At 31.0% G+C, this 24,425-nt stretch overlaps 1 protein-coding gene and 1 pseudogene across 5 annotated transcripts in view; one reads left to right on the top strand and one right to left on the bottom strand.

The window, feature by feature from the left end:
* FSTL5 (follistatin like 5) overlaps window positions 1–24,425 on the bottom strand; it is a 798,802-nt gene that overhangs the window by 184,683 nt on the left and 589,694 nt on the right. For all 5 annotated transcript variants that reach the window (XM_036233987.1, XM_036233990.1, XM_036233989.1 and 2 more), the window contains one exon: window positions 22,429–22,552. In XM_036233987.1, the coding sequence (XP_036089880.1) occupies window positions 22,429–22,552 (124 nt within the window). The remainder of the gene's footprint in view (window positions 1–22,428; window positions 22,553–24,425) is intronic.
* On the top strand, window positions 5,086–5,204 carry LOC118612591 (annotated as a pseudogene).

Below are 24,425 nucleotides of genomic sequence, written 5' to 3'. Positions count from 1 at the left end.
CAGTTTCATTTAATGCCCAAGTACTTGATAACAGTCAATCCTTCTCTGCTTAATGAATTACTCTCTTCTTTTGATTTTTCTAAATGACATACTTTATAGTTCAGATTTCACTGCCTACCTGTGATCATCTTTTTTAACTGGATGCTTTCCATCTTCCTGACTTTTAGACAGTGGAATACAGCAACACTCACAACTCAGGATACTCATAAGAGCTCCTCATCGTCACTAGCTCTCGCCCCATGAGTTAAAACACCACCTATAAATGGCTGGTTTCCAATTTATACTTTCAGTGCCAATCTCTCTTCTGAGTGCCAATTTAAAATCTCCATTTGGTTGTCTATAGGCATCTCAAAATAATAAACGCCAAACTTGCTCCTTCCTCTGTTTTCCCCATCTAGGGAAGCAACAGACCCATTCACTCGTTTTCAGAGCAAAAATTCTGACCGTCATCTTTGATTTTCCTTTCTCATCGATTCTACATTCAATCAAAAGATATGTTCTAACTTTGAAGTATATATCTGAATAATCTCTAGCCTGGACTAGGGACAAAACAACCATTCCAAGGTATCATTTCCATTCTTGCTCTCCCTTTGTTCTATAGTCTATTCTGTACATAATCATCAGAGAAATTCCACTAAAAAGTAAATAATTGACTTAGAATCAAATCTCAAATTCTTACCGGGGTTTTACAAAACAGAATGACTCCCTCTCTGACTTAATTTCCTATACCTACCTTCTTATGGGGACTGGTCTCCTTGCTGGTCCCTGGCTACAGGGAGCACACTCGTGGCTGAGGGTTTTCACACTCACTATTTCGTTTACTTCATAACGCTGTCTCCTCCCCATCACAGAACAGACACGTACATGGCTCGTTCTTTCACTGCATTCAGGTCTCTCCCATTTGTCTCCATATCCAACAGCCCTTACCCAATTACCTTACATAAAATGACACTCTGTAATTTTCTCTAATCCTTAGTTTTCTTTACATAATTTTTCAAATGATATTTTATACAGTTCCCTCTCACTCTCTCTCTCTCCTTACCTAGTAAAATGAAAGCTCTATGAAACCTTATGTATTTTATTCACTCTTATCCTCAGTGAAGTACAAATCTGGCAAATGAATGATGTACAATAACTGAGTGAATGAATGAGATTATTGCTTAAATCTAGAAAAGAGATTATTCTAATTTTTTCAGATTAGGGCATCAAGGATAGAAGTGTTCGATAAAAATATCTTTGTAGTAGTCCCAATATTGACTTCATTATGGTTTGAAAAGTTTTACAGTTACAGGGGAGAAAAACTACTATGTTAAAACTACACATATTGATTTATCTGAGATTGAAATTCACTTTTTTGGAAAGTCTCTTCCTTTGTTTTGGAAAATTGCCTTTAATAGACCTTTTCATTCTTGGTTAAGACATGAATGTAGTAATATGACCTCAATGTCCACAATTCAAACTGAGAAGTTAAATGTTTTTTTTTTTTATTAATGGAAATTGGCAGATCTACTTGTATGCAGATTATATTTTCTTTAGATATTTTGTTTCTTAAACACATATTTAGACTGTGGTGAGGACTTAGATTGTGGAACTCCTACGGCTGAATATATATTTACTCTTCATTATAAGAAACTTTAACTGGTTTCAGCAACAGTTTATGCTCCAGTAGATAGCTTCTCAGAGTCGATTGACATAACATCAAAAACAAATATAGTCAATAATATTGCAACAACAAGGTATGGTGTAAGTTGGTTACTAGACATATCAGGGGAATCACTTCATAAATTATATAATGCCTAAGCACCATGCTGGACACCTGAAACTATTATACTATTGAATGTTGACTGTAGTTAAAAGATTAAAAACAAAAACAAAAACATACCTCTATGTCAATGTGTAAATAAATACATTCTCCATGATCTTCACCTCAAAACCCCAGTAAGGTCAAATACACAGGACTGACTTTTTTAGAGAATTGGGACCTTAGAATCTTAAACTTGTGTGTAAAAGGTGTCCACTTGAGAGAAAAAAATGCATTTCTTGTGATCCATTATATTTGGGTTGTTAAACATGATTTTAATATAGAACAATATAATCCTTTGTTTTTTAAAATATTAATTTAACATGAAGTTAAAAATGTTTTCATTGTAAACCAACAAATCTTTTTAAATTTACCATTTTGAGAATTTTAATTCATTTTTTGATAAGGATATAATTATAAGAAAAATAAGTTCATTATATTTCTATATAGCTAAAAGTTTTTATCAATTATATATTTACATATGTAAAACATCTACTTTTCCCATTTAATAGGTTATGTAGTTAATCAAATCATTTTAAAAATAAAGTATTTTATTAATGTAATAGAAATGTATTATATCAATTTGATCTGAGAAGTATTCATTGTAAAATGTTATAAACTTTTATTATACATTATCATGTCTAAGAGAAAAAAATCTACATTTATTACCTGATATTTGAAATGATTGCTTTTGTGCCTTTAAAAATCAACTGGCATACTTGTATAATAATTGGTATATCTTATTTATAAATAATGATATAAAACTTGGAAAATTCTGGTTTTAAAAAATTCTCTTTAAATATAGTAGATTTGACTGATCTATAATTCTATGATTGATAAGAGAAATTGGAAATGATCTTTACCATGTTTTCAGTTTATTATCAATAATGTTTGAAGTCTTAGAAATTTCTTTATATACTATGTAAGGAATTCATTCAGATAAATGTCTTTCACTAATCCATGAACAGCATCTTGGAACAATTTGACAGAATTATTATCATTTTTATGCTCCTCATTAAATTGTTTGTTCTCAAACTTGGTAATTTTTTTATTCTCCATCTCTAAATTATGGTAGTCTAAAGTGTAACTTATACAATATGCATAAGAACACACTAAAGCATTGAAATCACAGCAGCTATACTCTACCAAGCAAAAATTTTAAGAGAGATCTATATCACTTATGCTTATTTTATTTCTACGAACATATGTTTACTTGATTTTGAGATTACGTACTAAATTTTTGCTTTAAAAGGATAAAATGATTAAGTTAAAACTCTAAAATTCCTTTGGAAGTCAGAAAAATTCATTGATTGCATTTTGAAATCATTGATACCAACAATCCACATATAGATTTTTCTCTGGTGACATCAGAAAGAAACTCTGAAACTTTAAACAGTTAAAAGCTGAGCTGCTTATGTTGAGTCAGGAAGTGGGGGTCCAAGACCCATGTGCCAGGTTTTTCTTCCTTCCCTGTGAACAACCTCTGAGTTTTCTTGCAATGCAAGGTCTCCAGGAATCACACGTTAAAGACCATGACCTCATAAACTAAGACAGAAGATATACTGTGTCAGAAAAAAAGTAAAACAAACAAAAAAATCACACGTAAACAAGCTTTTCATTGGAATAAGCCTGCTTAATAGAAAATTTTCTAACTCCTCCTTTGGTAAAGATTAAACAACAAAAAAATAATGACTGAATTTTAAGATTGTTTGCAAAGGGATCATCTAAAGTAGCATAATCAGGTATCATTATACCGGTGAGCCAGAGGTCAAAGTAATTGAATTTGTAAAAAGGCACAAAGGATATCTGGTGAATTAAATTATGATTGGAGAGTGATATCTTCTTATACATTATATTGATGCAAATATAAATGAAAAAAAATACTTTTAAGATGCCTTTTTCTTTTATTTCTCTCTGAAATAACATGTCTAGCTTCTACTTCCTTGCTTTAAGGATTATGTGGGTGTCTAGGATTAGTTCCCAGATATGTTAATATTATATTATTTTCATCCTCTTACTGATATGAAAACACAGCTGGGAAATTAAATGCAAATGAAAACATTTTTCTTAACAAAATTCTTTCTACTCTTGTAAAAAATTTCTTGTATCTATTTGTTTTAAGTAAGAATTCTATTCAACATTTGTTACCAAGTTTTAATTAATTCACAACCTGGATTTGATTCAAAGTTGATAGTCATGTCATCTAATTTTTTTTTTAATGTTGCTTTATAGGCTCTTCTTGGCTATAAAATTATTGGATTTTAAATATTTTTTTCTGCTACGCTATAGATGAGTCTCATTTGATGTTCAGCTCACATTTCACACATCTCCTTTTTTAGTTCACTTATTTTAGGTGATCTTCCCTTCCGGTGTTTCCAATACCTGAGATATTCTGATGTATGTAAATTGCAATGATTTATTTTCTTACAATGACACCGCTGGTCTATCTGTATGCAGAACTAACCTCATGGAACTTAACTAACAATTTCCTTCATCTAGGCAATTTCCATTTTAATCATTCGTGCAGCTTTTATTCACTAAAATATATTGAATTATACTGTTAGTTAAACTATTTTTTTTTAATGTCATACCTCATAAGGCACGACTGATAATCTTTTAAAGCTAAGTATACTAACTATCACTAGAAGGAAATCATGGAGGCATGTTAACCCTTTGGGGTCACTAGAATGCCATTGAGGCTTCTGGGTCCTGAATAGCTACCGTTAAAACATATGTGTATTAAAAATACTCAGTAAGAGCTGTATGTGTATTTTTTTTTAATAAGTGTCACCCTTACATTAACAGAAGACCAAACCTGCTATCGAATGAGTGATGTCGAGAAGAGAGTTGAGAAATCTAAGTATTTAGAAAAAAAACAAAATAAAATACACATGAAGAGTGGTGACAGATAAGAATGACAGAGAGCAGACAAAACTTAAATATTGTTCATGTTCCTGAGAAAATGTCAGAACAACCAAATAAGCATTGTTAATAAGTAATGCAATTTTTAATAGGTAAAAAAATCTTTCTTTTGGGAACTGAAAAAACATCTATGTACATAGATCAAAAAAATTCATCCTATTCCAGACAAAATAATTTTAAAAGTTAGTGAAAAGATATCCATATGTAGACAAAACATTCACACATATATGCATGTATGTGAATACACTATATATATCTTTATGATATGTATAATATATAATCATAATAGCTTAACTATCTTTAAGCACTATACAAGTTTAAAATAGTTAAATCTAAATCTGGAATTAAAAATAGTTACTATAGTCTACGGCCATGCCATCCTTAACTAGCCCAATCCCATCTGATCTCAGAAGCTAAGCAGAATTGGGCCTGGTTATTACTTGGATGGGAGACCACCTAGGAAGACCAGGTGCTGTAGGCGTTAAAAAAAAAAAAAAGTTACTATATAAAAACTTACTTGACAGAGAAAATAAAACATATAAAATATACAAAAATACATAATATATAAACATGTTTTTGAAAACTATAGCATTTTTGGTAATGTAATTCAGTGCATTTATGAAAATATAGACTTTATAATTTGAATAAAAATAAATTAAAAGAGGCAATACTTCAGTCCTTGGAGTCATCTCGATATTTAAGGAGAAAGATTACCTAAATCATAAGATTAATACTAGTCATCGAACACACTGGGCAATATTCTAAGCACTTTATACATATTAACTCATTTAATTCTCCTTAGAATTCTATGAGGTAGGTAGTATTAGAATCCCTATTTCATAGCTGTGGAAAGGCGAGCACACACTGGGTAACTAATTCAATCAGGGCAAAAAAGCCAGCGAGCTGCAAAGCCAGCGTGTAAACATGGGTTAGCTGGCTCTGTGGTGCACTAAGATATTCTGCTTTTACAGTTGATTTCAAACTAAAAGGACTACTTAGTGATGTGGAAAACGTCGATGCGATGATAATTGAAAAGAAGTAGGCTGTAACTCTAACAAATAATCTGAACCTAGATCTGGAGAAATAAAAAGAACATTTAAATGTTCTATGCACATAAAAGCTGAGAGAAAACGTTAACAAAGGTTTTGAGTATACTGGCATCACCTATGATTATTATTTAAAACAAAGACTAAAATGTACAGTCATTCTTTTGGCCACATAAATGTTAAAAATACATTATTTAAACATAAATACTTAGCTAACTAATTTACTAACTATATAGGTAAACCTGGGAGTTGATATTCTCAAAATGCCGTAGATTCAGAAAGTTTTTTTAAATTAAGAAATTCTAACCTATCAGAAGTCAATTAATGCTCTGGCAAGAACCAACACAGAAAAAAAAAAAAACATTTCATATGATTTTTATTGTGTGTGTGTCTGGAGGAAAAAAAAGAATTAAAGTATAATAAAAATATGACTTTTTTGCATATAGAACTTTTTAGTTTAAAATTTCAGAAAATGAGATATTTTAAGGCTATATTCTGATCATCAGAGGCATTGCCTGATCATTCTAGGAAGCAAATATAATACCTCTGGACTAAAACGAATGTGAAAATTGCAGTGGGTGAGAGATCCCGCTGTTACCTGACCTTCTTAACAGTTTTTGACAACTTGACTTCTTTATTTATATCAAAAGACTCTATATTTTGAGATAACTGTTGCCTTCAGTTATTCGTTGTCTCAATATATTTTTAAATGATTTGAATTGTTAGTCCTTCACAAGAAGAGAGCCAAAATTAAATTTAGAGGTAGATTATGTATTAATATACATACTCCTAATTTAGATTCGACGGGAATCAGACATTGTTCCAGCCCTGGTAGACACGTGGTATTCTGACTCAGTCGTTTAGGAAGGGAGGTAAATTCTTGAATAAAGTGAGGCTAGCCTATTTGCCAAATACCCATTTAGCTTAGTCAACCTACTAAATAAAAAAGTTACATGCAAAAAAAAAAAAAGTGATCAATCTACTAAATTGCTGATGACTTGACTTGAAATTTTATTTGTTCTGTGACCAGTTTCGTCCTTGACCCTGACCTTACTTCTTTACATGGAAATGGGTGTAAGTTCTTTCTAATCTAATATTGTCTACTGTGTGTTGAAAACATATGCCTTCATCTCCTTAGGCCCCTTCCACTGCCCAGCTCAGCATTATTTGGCATTAAAGTAGCAGCCAAATATTCAACTGAACACGGTACTGAGTCTTCTTACCCAGAGAATTGTGAGATAAAAGGTGGTTGTTTTAAACTGTTAAATTTACACTAATTTGTTACGGCCAAAAGAGAAAACTAATATATAGAAATTAATGCATGATATTGCTGAAAACTTGGACTGCATACATAAAATTACGATGTAAAGATAGGACAATAGAAAATTCTCAAGAGCTCACAAAAGACAAACAATCTGAGACATATTTTGTTTCATTTTGAATACCCAACTCTAAAAAAGGCATTGAACAAAATGATGAACAATTTCAGATGACAAAGAAGTTAACCAACTTTAAACCTCCTTTTACATGCGATCCGGTAATATATACCAGGTAAGCTATTCCTTATGACAACTATACAATAAAATAAAAATTGCAGGTGTAAAAAAATGTGAAATGTGACACAGACTTATAGAATTTCACTGTAAGTAGTAGAATATAATTATATGATGGTAGATGTCTTTTCAGATCTCTTAATAACACTTTAAACTAATAGACACGATTTCAGAAGTCTTTCTAGGATTATGAGATTAACTATGTCTCTATCTTCAGTTAACACTGCTGGTGCTTCGACTCATTCATAGCTAGCTGCCCTAGGTAGTGATCAAATCATCAATCTGAGATTTTTGACCTCAAAAATTGTAGAAACCTGCCACAAAAGTCTGGCGAACCTATGATCACTTTTTGAAAACATCCCCACAGAAGCCGACGTGTTGGGAGGGACAGCAGAGCCTGCCTCTACATCTCAGGTCTCAATTCAGAGAGCGGCATGTGTATTCACCTGTGCTTTTCTGCGGTTTAAATAAGACTGAATCCCTGCTGCCTCTCTTTGAGTCAAGATACCCTGTCAAGGATTGTGGCCCAAGTGCCAATAGATGTTTATAAAATTGAGGTTTAAGAAAGTTTTAGTGTCTATACTAGCGCACCTCCTTCATTTTTATAACCCCGAAGAACTCTCATAAAATGAATGTTTTACTGTCCTCTACCCATCACTTTCCTGGAAGTGAAAATTTGGAAACGTGCGGGGCCAAGAGGTACAAGCAGTTGAGACTATTTTATGATGCTGAGCATGTCACATTTTAAGCTTCATGGATTTTAAACACACACTTTTGAATAACTCTGCCCTCATACCGGATCTTACTAGTCCAGCTGTCTTAAAAAAGATGGCAATTACCACTTCATCACATTCAGTGATATGTTCTTTGTCTCCTTTTTATTCTTTTCAGAGAATTAAAGATTTAGAAGAACGAAAATTAGTATTTTAAGCAAAGGCAATTCTGAATTGTGAAAATCTGTTGAAAAATATATAGAAGTAACTGTTTCTTTCAGATGTGAAATAAAAGCTAACAGAGTCTTCCTCTTCTGTGTACAACTGTTCATTTATTTCCATAGGCATTTATGTTGAAATGTGGTGGCAGAATTTGGTCAATGATGATAACCGAATTCCTAAGCATTTCAGGTACAGGAAGACGGCCATGATGGAGGAGAAGCAAAGGATTCGGAGACATACTGGTGATGGACTCCTAGAGTATATGACATGCTAGGCAATGCTGATCACTACTTCTACCGATGTGTGGTTTTGATGCTGTGGTATTTTTTTCCCTGTATATGTTTATTTTTTTTTATGAGAAATTAGGAGTAATTTTGGTCCGGAATGTTCTAAACAAGCAAATGTTGAAATTGTGTGTATGCATTTGTGTGTTCTGTCCAGCATTTAGAACATGAATGCTTTTATTATTCTACGTCAATCGTACTCATGGACGTGGATACGATTTATGCCAATCTGACTCAGTTCCTATGTTCTTTGGCAGCTCTTCTTCTCCTGCCCTTTCCCCGCCACCCCTCTGTTTGTACATAATTGAATTCTACGACAGAAGAGCCTTGTACAAAAGCAATATTCCTTTGAGGATTGTAAGGCTCCATATTATATTGGAAACTTTGGTTGTAGAATACAATGCCAGAAGAATTGTTAAGTGTGCTGTTTTGAGACATTTTTCAGATACGTAGTACTTTCCGAACCCTTTTATAACAAATGTGAAAAAGAAGTATTATCTAAATTTAAAACACTTTCTTATTGGAGATATTTTCCATTTATTTGTATTTTGTTTATTTTATTTATATAAAATAATTTATTTGTTATTTAATTTTTACTTATTTAAATATATTTAAAGTAAACTTTCACAAAGAAAGCATTGAACAACTCAAGATTTTCCTAAAATGGAATCTTTAATAAATGGCCTCTACCTTTCACATGAAAAGCTACTATAGAAAGTTTGCAGCTGTCAGAATTTATCTTCGACTGTTGACCTTCTACTTCCACTTTTAGCCATATTCCCACAAATCTAACCCTTTTTCTAAAAAAAAAACATAAATTGCCTCATTGGCTAGAATACTGGTCAATTGTTTGTAAATTTTGATTTAACACCAATTTATGTTTTCTTGCTTGTTCTTGAACATAGAAGACACAGAGATTTGAAGGACTTTGGATCTGCAGCTGAACACTGAATTACTAGGACTCTTATGGCAAGTAATATAAGTTATTAATGAAGACACTAATATACTCATGTCAAAATAGAAGGAACCAAGAATTTGGGGGGACATAAGCATCTATCCCAAAATAAATTAACAAAAAATAGTAGTCTGCCAGTATCCATTCAAAGGAGAAAAATATATGTATATTAATTTTTATGATAATCTGTTATTGTTTTATAAGACTATTTTTAGGCAGTTTTAGCTTTACAGCAAAATTAAGAGGAAGGTAGAGATTTCCCATAATCCTTTGCCCTACATATGCTCATTTCCCTACTTTCAACCTTCTTCATTGGAGTGATACATTTGTTAGAATTCATGAACCTGCCTCAACACATCACAATCACCTAAAATCCATAGTTGACATTAGGGTTCACTTGCAGGGTTGTACATTCTATGAGTTTGAGATCATTTATTTTTACTATGTTTATTTTTTATAGTTTTCAATCACCATCAGGTGACTGATATATCTGAAATAAACAAGATGAAATTTCTTGTTTATTACTATTATTTTAATCAATATATCATTTTTTACTTCTTGATTGAGATAAAATATATACAAACTAAATTACATATATTTAAACGCATAATTTGATGAGAATTTATATGTAGACACACCACGAGAACGTTACCGCAGATAATAAACATATTTGTCGCTCAAAAAGTTTTTTGTATCCTGTTGTAAACCCATTCCCTACATTCTGCCCAATCCCAATCTCACATCATCCCCGGGCAAACACTGACTTTTTCTGTTACTATAAATTAGTTTGCATTTTCTAAAATATTTTTAAATGGAATCTAGTACATACTATTTTTCCCTCTGGTCTCTTTTACTCAGCATAATTATTTTGATCCACCCATTTTGTTGTGTGTATCAATAGTTGATTCAACGGATAGTTACTAGATTTATTGTGATGATCAATTTGTAAGGTATATAAATGGTATATTTGTAAGGTATATAAATGGTATATACTTTACAAATGGTATATACTATGTCATACACCTGAAACTAATATAATATTCTATGTCAACTATAATTAAAAATAAACTAAAAAATACTCGATTCATTTTTATTGCCAAAAGCCATTCTATTGTATGAATGTACCACGATTTATTTATTCATTTACCAGTCATTAGACTCTTGAGTTGCTTCCAGGTTTTGACTAGAACAAATAAAGTTGCTATAAACACTCATGTATAAATTTTTGAGTGGCATATTCCTTCATTTTTATTGTGTAAAAACCAAGGATGGTTGTGTAGCATGTTTAACTTTTGTGAAACTATTTGTTTCCAAAGTGATTGTTCTATTTTACATTCCCACAGGCAGTGTGTGGATTCAGATAATGGATAGATTTGTCTGGAAAGTATGACCTGTCTCTCTTTACTCCTCAGGATGTGCATGTGATGTCAATAAACTAAATAGATAAAACTGACTCATAATGTATAGCTAATTGATTCTTGGGCACCTACAGCAATAGTAGAAAGTTCTCCATTCTGCACAGTACATAAAAATTTTGGTAATAAAAGTCAATGTACCCTTTAATTATTTGCATATACTTGATAAAGTATTTGCAGATACATTTAATTTGATATTTTTCAATTGCAATTATATATACTTAATGTAAAATTTATCATTTTAAGCATTTTAAGTGTACAGTTCTTTGGTATTAAGTACATTCACACTGTTACGAATCTACCACCATCATCCATTTCTAGAACCTTTTATTTTCCCCAGCTGAAACTTCATACCCATTAAACACAAATTACCTATTTTCCCCTCCTTCTAACTCCTGATAACCATCATTCTATTTTCTGTCTTCTTGAATTTGATTGACTATTTCATGTAAGTGGGATCATACAATATCTGTCCTCTGGCAAATGGTTCATTTCACAATATCCTCAAGATTCACCCATTTTGAAGGATGTGTCAGAATTTCCTTTCTTTTTAAGGTTGCATAAAATCTCATTATAAATATATACCACGTTTTGTTCATCCATTCATCCATCAGTGGACACTTGGGTTGCTTCCACAGTTTTCTATTGCAAATAATGCTGCAGTGAACATGAGTGTACAAGTATCTCTGTAGGCCTTGTTTTCAACCCGTTTGAGTATATGCCCAGAAGTGGAATTGCTGGTCACATGATAATTTTGTTTAATTTTCTGATAATTTACCTACAATTTTCCACAGCAGCTGCGCCATTTTATATTCTCACCAGCAATGCACAGGGTTCTGATTTCTCACCAACACTTATTATATCCTGTTTTTCTTTTACGGGGGGGGAGGATAATAGTTATCATAATGGATGTGAAAAAATATTTCATTATGAATTCGATTTGCATTTCCTTAATGATCAGTGACGTTGAGTATCATTTTGTTTGCCTAATGGCCATATGCATATCTTCTTTGGAGAAATGTCTGTTTAAGTTTTTTGTCCATTTTTTAATTGGGTTGTTGTTGTTGTTGAGTTATAAGAGTTCTTCATAAATTCTGAATATCTCTCATCAGATTGATGATTTCCAAACATTTTCTACCATTCTTTGAATTGCCATTTCACTCTGTCGACAGAGCTTTTTAGATACACAAAGTTGTTAATTTGATAAAATCCAATTTATCTATTTTTGTTGTTGTCATTTCCTGTACTTTTGGCTCCTTAGTCAAGAAATTATTGCCAGCCAAATCCAATGTCTCAAGCTTTTCTTCCGTTTTCTTCAAATAGTTTTTATAGGTTTAGCTCTTATTTTAGGTCATAGGTCCACTTTGAGTTAATTTTTGTACACAGCATGAGGTAAAGATCTAGCTTCATTTTTTTTTTTTTTTTGTATGTTGGTATCCAGTTTTCCCAATATCGTTTGTTCAAAAGACTGTCCTTTGCCCATTGAATAGTCTTGGCATGCTTGTTGAAAGTCATTTGACCATGTACGTGAGGGTTTATTTCTGGACTCTCCATTCTATTCCATAAATCAGTCTTTACACTAGTACCATGCTGTTTTGCCTGTGGCTTTAGAGCAAGTTTTAAAATCAAGAACTGTGAGACCTTCAAATTTGTCCTTCATTATCAGGATTATTTTGTCTATTTAGAGTCCCTCGAAATTTTACGTACATTTTGGGATAGATTTTTCTATTTTTGCATAAAACATCAGTTGGATGTTGGTAGGGATTGTATTGCATCTCTAGGTCACTTTGGGTTGTATTGGAATCTTACCTATGTTAATTCTTCTAATCCATAAACATGAAATGTCTTGCAGACATATTTTATTTACTTATTTTTGCAGATATACTGTAAATCTATCACTTTTGCAACCTCTTTCTCCCTAATGTCAAACATGTTTACAAATAAAAATTTAATATAAACACAGTTTGCTTTTAAAATGGTAAATTTACAGATCGTTTTATAAATTGATATATGAATATAATTACACTCACAACTTTTTCAAGATAAAAAATTATACATTTCTATCTGGGATAGTGTTTTAGCTGGAACCTAGTTTTTAAAAAGACTTTTAGTATCAAATATACTTCTTTTCTCCTTCTAGTGGAATCCAATTTTTAAAATTTTACTTGCTTAGATTTCTGACAAGTTCACAACCATTTAATCTGTTATGCTCAACCAGGTGTAAATTCTACCACTATTATAAGAACATGAAAAATACAAGTTATTATTATTAATAATCATTCTATTCTTTCACTAATAGATGATTTGTTTATATTACAAACAAGAGTAGTAAAAGCATACAGTCAGGGATGTATAAGAAATGAGTATATCCTGTGCAGATTTTTTTAGACAGTACCACTCTCTAAGAATCCTATCCAACTAATTTAAGAAATTTGCACCACAAATTTCTGACTACGATATAATTATGCATTCAATTCCTATAGATAGATTTCATTGAACCAGTAGACTCAAAGCTGACACAACACATACTTTCCTTCAGCTATTCCCATGTTAGATTATATTTTGTACAATATTATAAATAGGTTATCGACAACGATAATAACACCCCACGATTGATTATCTCTTTCTATACGAAAGTGTGATAAAAGTGAAAGCCAGTCATACACCAAATTCCACCATACACATCAACATTCATGTAATAACACCTAGCAGCCAAGAAAGCAATGTCTGTATAGGGAGATGATGGATATTCATCTTTCTCTAAATATTTGAGGTCTCTGATAGATGATACAAGAAACAATAGCTCTTAATGATCAAATTGGCATAGTTTGGTTCTTAACACTGAAATCATGTCTCAAAGAAAACTGATGAAATTGTTCATAAAATACTTTCAGTTTGAATCTACTAACACATTTAGAGCTATATGTTATCTAAATGTACAAATAGTCTTTCAACTAATACTGTTTATATGGAGACAGTTATATACCATTACAGTCAAATGTTCATACGTTAGTATTTTCACACTAAAAAATATTAGTAATTTTTGTAAGCTATCTAAGCATGAAGAAATGGTAAAAGGTCAAGTAACAAATTATAAAATGAGTTATAGGGATAGAAAATATTAGATGCAATGTATTTTGTTTTATTGGATTCAGCAGCAGCCAAGAGTGAGTAGTTTACGAGAAAAAAAAAGCATGCGATTCTTTGCTAAAAGGGCAATAAAGGTCACCGTGTAGCCTGGATTTTGAGAAATAATCTCAGTTAGAGTTGATAAATCCTACTATCTCTGTAAACTATCATAATGTCTCAAAAATCTTATATTTCAGCAGGTGATAACTTGACAAATCATGTTTAAAATCAAAATAAGAAAACTGTTCATAAATCTTAAAAGATTGAAAAACACAAACTAAAGAGGCAGTGTAGTCTCACATGAATTTTTTTTTCCTGGCATTGCTTATTTCGTATATCTATAACTATTTGTGTGAAAATGTGCTACTTTTCAAAATTATATAAACTAGGAGTGCAGTGCTAATATAAAACCTTTTCCAGACATGATATTTAAATAAAGTTGTTTAATTACAACATGAGGTGATAACTAGAGAATATTTTTAGGCAATGGTGCATGCAGCAATTTCATCTGTTGTTTAAACATAGTTAAAAAGTGTTAAATATTTAATTATACACTTTTAGTGGAGTGTCAAAATGTCTGCAAAGGGCATGATAATAATATACACCTTTAATGAGACTTCACAAAAATAATTTTTTAAGAAATGTGTCAACTCTTAAATAAAAAAAAAATCACACTCAACATATCAGTAAGATAAACTGATCTCAAAAGAAAATGTTACTAATTTATATATTCTACCAAAGATGTAATCATTAGAAAAAATGTTGAGTTGTTACCTGTGTTCTTTTTCAGAATGTTCATATAGACAGTTATAAAAGATGATTCTAATAAAATAAATTGTGTCCAAGGAAATATGAATTGTACATATACAATTAAACAAAATTGTGGGTTCGGATCTTTACTTTGCTCAATGAATTTAGTTTTCATTTTAATCTACATTTTTCTTCAGTAAGGAAGAAAGGTTAACCTTTTCCTACTTGAGTCACTCAAAAATTTTGCAACGAATTCCTCAGACTTATTTTCCTTAGTGAAAGATTATTGTATCACATATATAAATTATTTCTACTATAATAAAATGGTATATCAATGTTTCTAGAGATAATGAGAGTGTTTTTTTTTAATTTGAAGTTTGAAAAAGCAAGAATTTTTATCAGTTAACTTACTTAGATGTCTTTTTTGTAAAATCACAGCAAACATCAATAAGATTACTATTAATTCTAAATTTGGATTATGAAATGTATTGTATTCTAAAAATCTTTCCTATAAATTACTGGTCTTATTCTTCATCAAGTGTCTTAGGTCTTTTCTCTTAAATATTCCTTAAATCCACACCATCTTATTGACCCAGTTATACCTGTTCAGTCTCCCCAAATTTATTACCTAGAGGATTGCAACCTGTAGTTAGTAGTGGTCTGGTAAATGTTTACAAACAAGTTCTCTGAGATGGGACAAGGTGACTTGCAGCAATTACCAATATCTGTGGTGTAAAGGTTCCCACCATGGGCCAATTTTCAGTTTCTAATGTAACATCATTGGGACAGCAAAACTCCTGAACATGTAACCATTGATTTAAACACATCGCTGATTGTCCTAATCTATTGTCCTTCCTTCTTCTGATCGTGCTTCTAAACTGCATCTTATACTCAGCTTCATAAATAATCTTCCTAGAGTTAGAACTGACAATTTCATATTGCTGTCAATATCTTGCTTATCACTATGTAGATTATCTCAAATGCTTAATACGGTTTTCACCGTTTCAAGATCTAGCTGCTACTTCCCTCCTAAGGTTCTTTTTTCATTAACTTCATTTCGCACTTCCATCTTCCTCAACTACCAAACTGCTTACAAATGTGTACGCCTCTGTCTTTGCTGATGCATTTTTTTTTTTTTTAGAAAAGCCTTTGTCTCCTTGATTTAAGAACTTCCATTCAGCAATATACTTAATTCAGAAGTTATTTCTGTTCAGAATCCATCTCTGAGATGGTCCCTTTTTTGTTGTTTATACAAGTCACTGGTAGTTTAGACAAGTCACTTTGATCTCATACAATATTATTTTGTAATCGCTTTTTTTCTGTTTAATTTCCCAGAGTTGAGAAGATAAACCATTTCTTAGCTATCTTTATATTTGTAGTGACTAGCCTTGATAATGTCACATAAGAAAATTACAAATGTTGGTTGTTTTGTATAGAGTTAATAACTGAAACTTGAAATATTTATTTAAATATGTAAAAGTGTGTAATTGATCACTGCACAGCTGATAAATTTTAAACTATAATATATGTAAAATATACTACACTTAATCTTCTTTGCCTGGCTTTCTTCTTTCTCTCTTCAATCTCTCTTCTCTCTGTCTCTCTGTCTTTCTTCTTTTTCTATCTTATCTTCTCTTTCTAATTTTTATTTTAGGTAAAAATATTTATCCCTTTAGAATAGACAAATACCATATACTAAGATGTCTAATTTACTTATTAATTTAGTAAAGTATTATTGTCATTAATGACCAATTATAGCAACATCAGAAGAAAGACAGTGATCATTTAATGTCCTTCAGGCAGCCACTATAAATATGCATTACCTCTCCAGATGACTTGTAATCTGTAACATCTATAATGCTTTAAACATCATAAATGCTTCTCTTTAGTCCTCTCTGGTTGTCAAAACAACAAGGGTTTGATTATGTTGTTTGAATAACTGGTAAAAAGTTTACTGAAACTTCCTTTTTTTTGTAGGAACAATTTCCATTAGGAGAAACACATTTCACAGTGAGTACATTGCAGATGATGTTCAGTATTCTGTGCCTCGCAAAATTCTCAATCAGACAGCTAAGCAGCACTTGTAGATGCCTCCTGTCCATTTTTGTTAAAAAATTTACCTTAAATCTATTTTTAAATTGTCGCCTAAGGACAAATATTTGTCAGAAATTTAAGATAAATATATTTTTTTATATTATAGAAAACGATCATTCCATAATTTACTAAGGATAATAGCAATGGCAGATTATGCTAAAACATTCATTCACCAAATAACAATGTAGAGGTATAGGTCTATTATAAAAGAATGAAGAGGGTTGTAAGAGAATTTCCTTAAAAAATGAAACTTTGTTATTAGATAAAATTGAATAAACAATCAAAAGATTGAGCATTATTAACTAGTTAATAATCATCAAATTAATTATTTGTATAAAAGTACAAAGATAAATGTGTATTAACAATTCATTCTGCTAATTCTTAAAATGTTTGCTAAAAACTCATTTGTTAATGGTTTTGGAATATATATAAAAGGGATCACCATAGAAAATGTCATGCACTGAATTACTATAAGGCATGTTAATAAGCTATTTTACACATATTTTGTTAATATAAATACATATATATGTACATGCATTTCTTTTCATTGTGATGACCCTGAAGCACAACATAATATTTCAGTAATTCCTGAGCATTAAAGACTTATTTATTAGGTTATGTTCAGTGTAGTACATTAATTCCCTTAGGGTTCTTAGAGGTAACAATATGCCAATATATCTGAAATTTATATGTCTCAAATTTTGCACGACTTTCTGTGCTCCCTGCTTTAATAAACAGCATCATTGTTTATCTTCGCATGCAGGCTAAATAACTGAATATTATCCTTGACCTTACCCATTTCCTCTTATGCATTTTGTGATCGAGATGATTTTGCTACTAAGTTATTTTCCAAATATGACCACCTTCCTGAATTATTACTACTGACCCTCTAGTTCTGGCCCCATCTCCTTTAACCTATATTACTGTAAGTCTTAAATCTTGTCACTAAAGTCTGCTATTTTTCTCAAATAAAGGTCTTTCATATAATGATAATCTAATATCTATGAATGATAACATAATATTTATATTTTATTGCTCTGGTTTTTAGATGGTTCCAATAAGTAATACTTTATTACAGCAACTGTGATTTCCTAGAAAAATTAATTTTCTTTTTTCTTATACTGTCATTATCAAATCTATATTCCATTAAGATATGTTTAACATAAAGGGAGATGGAATTTGAATATAATCATGAATACTTAGGTGATTTAAAATAGCTGTTTCAAGGATTTTAATATTTTCAAATTTTAGAATCTTATTACCTATTTTTTTTTTTAAAAAATAATTAGTTTCAATATAAATGTTCACAGTTGTTACATTATTCTTGCACAAACCTAATTATTTTTATGCTTAGTAGAAACACGTCTTTCTTCGGATCTTTTTACACATAAAGATCATTTTGAATTGATAAAAATTTATTTAAGTGTGACATTAGAACTTTGGACTGCAATTCATATCAGTTTATTCTGCTTTTGAAAATCTATTAAAATGACACAAACTCCTCATTTCATATAACGTTAAAGTTTAGTATCAAAGTAAAAGCACTTTATAATTTAACTACGGAAATAAGGTACATAGAAAGCATTTTCAAAACAAATACACTTTCTTTGGATAGTTAATTTGGTTATCTAGAAATTCCAAATGAAAAAGAGTTTCTAAAATCAGTAATCATATAATAGCATATTGTCATATTAATAGAGCTTGACTGCAAACAAATAAATAAATATAAACATCTGTTTGAACATCACTTCTGAAATCAAGTGCCTCAATTCACATATTGACATTTTGTCTGCTGCAAATCACTTGCATTTACCAACAGATTTAAAGCAAATGCATAGTGTTCCATGCAAATAAAACTGAATCAAAATTTTAATTTAATTTTGAGTCAGAAGAAAATAAAACAATGAATCCTCGTAAGTTAATAATGAAACTATTAACCTTCTTTAATTATATAAAAGAAACCTTTGCACTGAAAAATCTGTATACTTCACTAAAAATATTTAAGACAACAAAATGCTAGGGTGAAGAGTATCCACAAACTTACCAGAAGATTTACAATTTCCTCTAAGTGTTAATAACTATGACTTCAATTTCAATTTAAATTTATTAAATCCCATTAAATAGATTTCCATTTTTTTCATCAAACAATGAATGATAAAGAATACTTGATGCTCAGACTAAGAATTTATTTTAAATATCTTAGTAAAATCAAAGAAATTTTTAATAATAACAAAAATTCTGAAGAAAAATTAAGAATACCCTCTTAACCTATTAGAAAAAAAGGCATTTTCTATTTTGTAGAAAACATTATAACTACTGTAATAACACCGTAATAATATAATTAACAGTTGATGGTGCACTGTTTTTGCTATTAATTTTTTCCTGTTTGCAAATTAAGCTTTACTTTCTTCCATTGTATACCATGGCAGAAAAAATAACAAACTGGAAGTCAGGAAATCTGTCTGTCATTGTATGTACCAGTAAATAATGGATCAAGATAAGTTTCTCAACTTCTCTAGCCTTAGTGTATTCTTCCAGACATTCATTTAGGGACTTTCTAGTTTTCTGAGCTTTCTTTTTGTGAACTATCAGAGGGAATGTATTCTGGATGTAAAAAATGATTACTTTTTACCCTTACTATATCTGTCATTTTTATCACTGTCTGTCTGAGATTATATACTCTTAAGGGAAAGAAATCTCATCTTTTCAAGTCATTTTAACTATCACAACACTCCATACACATAGGTACTTAATACATAATTTTTGAAAAGATTGCTTACTCATTATTGTTATATATTTTTATTCATGATACTCCCTTAGTATTTTATGATAGAGTGACTTTCTAAAATCACGTCATTATACAAAGCCTGTCACTAAACTTCACAAAATCCAGGTTTAGTTGTAAAGTATTATAATAGACAGAGAGAAAGAAATAGTATGCTTTCTATTCACATTTAAGTAAAAATATCTTCTTGCTAATGCAGACACAATCCATACAAGTCAGTATTGCTATCTCTGAAGGGTCAATATATAGAGCTTGATGACCCGTTTGCACAAGGTTGTAACACTGAAAATATAACACCTTCCAGAAAACTCCTTGGTTGAGACCGCAGGAATATTAAAATATGCTACATATTTCCAGCATTACTTATGAAAACATTATCTTCTCTAAATGATTAGGTGAACATTATTTTTCATTGTTAAAGAGATAGTTTTGCGATTATCAAAAAAAAAAAGCAGCTTATAATTGCTGATTGCAAGAGCTTTCATTACCTAATATCTTTATGACTCAGAATATTAACAAAGTAGACTTTTCATGTTATATATAATTTTGCCCTAATGGCAGAATCATTACAATATTCTATTCATTAAATTCATTGCATTTACTATAAGTAATTTCCATAAAATTGTTACCAAATTATCTTCCAATAGTTAACAAAACCCTACATATTGTCTTTTATCCAAATTCAATAGGTCCTAATACAATCTAGTTTCTTTATAGACAATGTTTTATTATTTATTGAACATTTTTATTGATGATTCAGATTTCTAAATGGCAGAATTTTATTTATCAGAACAATATATTGACTACCTTGCTTTTTTAGCAACATCAAAAATATCACCCAAAATAGTGTTTTCCTCGTGATAGGTGCGTGTAGCAGTATTTTATGCAATATTCTTATTTCTTGATGTTACCAGAGATCATTATTCAGACTTTGCTGCGTTTTCATAAAAATAACATATTATTTACTTATTTTCATTTTTTTTAGTTTCTAGCTTCATTATTATACCACAAACAATAATTATATTTTGAATAAAAAATCTTATTCATTTAATTATCTTATTGATGTTCGATCAATGAGATATCATTAAAAATATTTTCTGCTATTGCTACATATGGCAACTACTAGTATTTAGCCAAATCCATGCATTCTCACAGCATGGGCCTGGGGAACAAGAGTTGGTAGATAGACTGATTTTTTAAAGAGTTGATGAAATGGTAATAATAATTGAAATATTTTTATAGAATTTCAGACCTGGGACAGACCTTGCAGGTAAACTAGTTTCTCTGAATACACCGATATGCCATGCACTTCAGTTTTTATTTATGCTATTCTTTTTGTCCATCACCCATTTCTCATCTCCTAAGTCCAAATCTACTCAGCCTGAAGACGAATTCAATTGCTACCATCTTCATAAAGTCTCCTTTATTCTCAAAGTTGGAGATTATCTTCTCAATTCACTTAATATCTTATGTAGGCCTCTCTATGACATTTTTCCCTTCTATTTTGTATGATCGTATTAAATATAATATAATATAAATAATTTCTTCCCTCATAAACCATAATGTCTTCTCTCTGTCATCCTGAGCACAGAAAACAATATTTACTACATAGTGAAGTTTTCAGAGATTTCAATAATGTCTCCAATATCAGACTGCTAATAGATGGCCAAGGCATAGTTCAAAAAAAAAAATCTTTTTATAACAAATACAAATCCTATAGTCTGCTCTTTGAGAAAGATAAATATATGTATATGTATATACACACACACACATGTGATAAATATACATATTTGGAAGGCAATATGTAATGCATGTGTATATATAGAACATGTTGGATATATGTATACATATAAAATACATAATATATGTGTATATATATAAAGTTTTGGATTCATTTGCTAGAATAAACCTTGTTTAACTTTGATTCTTCGGTTATTTTCAAATATCAACCAATTAAATTAATTTTTTCCTCTTTCTGGCAAACAGCTCTTAAATCTTTCTTTTCTAGTTTTTGTCTCTTAGTCTTATGTCTAAATTTTTTTAAAAAGAATAAAAGAATAATGGCAGGATATTTTTAACTAAATCATCCTTATACTTCTGTTTTATAAAGCACAAATAGTCTATTTTAAGAAACATTTAAGCAATTTAAACATGTTATTCCAAATTAACATAAGTATAATTTTCTATTATTATGCCAATTCTTATTAAAATATATGCAAACTCCTATTATTGTACTGTGTTTTCCCAATAAAGTAAAAATAAAGTCACTATGTAAATAATCAAAGTGTTTTTGATACTTGGTGACAATTGGTCAAGTGCTATTCCTGCTCTAAGGAACCTTGAAAGTGGCATTTTAGAATTAATATCTTAAACTAGAATCTAGGTTACCAAATATTGCCAGCTCTTCATTTAGAACCAGTAAATCCCCTAGTTTCTTCATTTTTAAAATTTTTCCATTGAATGTTTGTTTATTTTGAGAATATTAAAACACACACAAAAAAGCTATATAAATATTATTATAAGTTTCAGTAAAATCTTCATGTAGAATCAGTCATTTTAACATTTGGCCTCTCTCTATCATTATTCTTAGTCTAGTTTCAATATACCCAGACACTTAAATTATCTCAATTATAAGACATCTCTTAAAAAAAAAAAAAAAACAGCTTGTATTCTGAGATCAAGCAAACATACTATATTGTGTAAAGATAATAGGAAAAAAAAACAACAACAACAGGAATTAGAGAATGAATCATACTCACGAAATGTTCTATAAAATTCTTCAAGAGCCAGGTGCTTGTCAGAGTTAAAGTCATCATATTTCAGTAGATCATACAAAGTACAATCTGAAAGATCCTTGCCAAGGAGTTCTTCCTGTTTTATCACCTGATGAGAAAATTATAACCATACAATTACATCTGTGTCTTAACATTTCTATCTTATAATTAATTATATGTAATAATCATTTAATAGATCATTTTAAGTGTGCAGGTCAGAAAAGAATTGAATCTTGTGAAAAACTTGATTTTCAGTTACTGGATAATTATTTTTAACAGTTTCGAAGATATAAAGTTATAAAGATGGCTACTTAGAGTTTAGTCCAAACGTTCGAATACAGAAATCTTACATGACACAGAAAATGTAAATATCAACCTTTTATTTTGTATTTCATTCATTTTCTTTGCTACATTTACACGGACTCAAGGAAATACCTCCACATGAAAATTGCCTCTTTTGTCTCAGTGACCTATGTCAACATAAAACAGGGCTCTTTTCCAACAAAACTAGTGAAGTATTTTGCTCCAACTTTTGTCCTTGTATTATTTGTGAAAAATGAAGTTAGTCTTTTTTTCTCCTCTGTCTAAACTCCTCCCCAGCTGGAAGCAAAGCCATTTGGGATTATGTATTAACTCCCTTGGTCACAAAGGAGCTATTAAGCAAATGACTGTTTCCAGGAGCCAGATAGAATTAATGCACCGATTGATGATGAAAATCTATCCGAGCGTGGGTGAGGAAAAGCATCAGAGTGCTTTTCTACTCTGTGCTCCATCCTATGGACAGAGGCTGTAGGTTTTTAATATACTCTACTGCGTTTGACTGTTGCCTGTCATATAAAAGAGCTCCCCAAGATTTTTCAAACACTCCTATCCAGTCTGGGGAGCTGTATAGCCGCTCCATGGTCTTTCATGTTCTCCCACATACAGTCTCAGTAGTTTGTGCTGCTTGGAGCTGTGTTTCACAGTGTATTGTTTAAGAGGTTGTGCAGTGGAATCAGAAAACAGGCTGTAAAGTCAACCAGCTCTGGATTCAGGTCCCGCCAATGCCACTTAATAGCTCTATGATCTCTGGCAAATCACTTAACCTTTTCTCCATCAGAAATTGAAGATAGCAATTATTTCTCACAGTTGTTTTGAAGATGTTATACAAACACACACACACATACACAAACATGCACACATATACATACATACATACACATATAGACAGGTACAAGACAACATAAAACACTCAAAAATAATAATTTAAAGTTAAAAATAATGCCTTTTTTTAAATATAAGATGCTTCTTATTCAAATAAGTCACTGCAAATTTCCACACCAGCTGTGCTCGTTATGGTGGTACATTCACACGTGTTACTGTTTGTTTTGGTCGAAAGATATGTTTGAGACTTTCTTTGTTATGTCAATGGCAAATTAGCGATTCTAATTTCTAAAGATTCTCAGATGCTTTTGAGCTTTCTAACCCTTTTTGGAATCCTTCTATGTTAAATCTACAACTGAGTGTGGATGACCTTAGAGACAACTCTGAGGATGGAGGTTAGTACGTAGGTCACTAAGACCTCCGACCCCACACTGGCCTCCTGGGTGGTGACATGCAATGGCGGCATATGCACTGATAAATACAACTTGTACGATGCAGTGGGTTCTCTATTCTTTTATATTGTATTCAAATTTCCTTCGTTAAGGTGATATTTTCTGCCTTAGAGGAGAAAAATGTCAGAAATATTTATCTGCTTGAACTTGTCCATACAAAAAGATATTGCTGATAGTGAGTATTAAGAGATACACTTGAGGACAGTCCGGCTGGAGGGATTAACAAAGCCACCCCATGGCTGAAGCCATCTCTCCTATAAGCCTAATGGGAAAGCAAGTATTGCATTTCTGCTTAGAAAGCAACAGAGCTCTCGATTGTCCTCCATCTGTTACGTGTTGGATCACGCAAAATGACTTTTCCTGGGTCAGAGGGGAGACGATGTATTT

The sequence above is a fragment of the Rousettus aegyptiacus genome, unplaced genomic scaffold (genome assembly GCF_014176215.1).
Source record: "Rousettus aegyptiacus isolate mRouAeg1 unplaced genomic scaffold, mRouAeg1.p scaffold_m13_p_16, whole genome shotgun sequence".
Taxonomy (NCBI): Eukaryota; Metazoa; Chordata; class Mammalia; order Chiroptera; family Pteropodidae; genus Rousettus; species Rousettus aegyptiacus.
The sequence above is the reverse complement of the archived record's forward strand: the minus strand, read 5'-3'. Positions and strand labels throughout refer to the sequence as shown.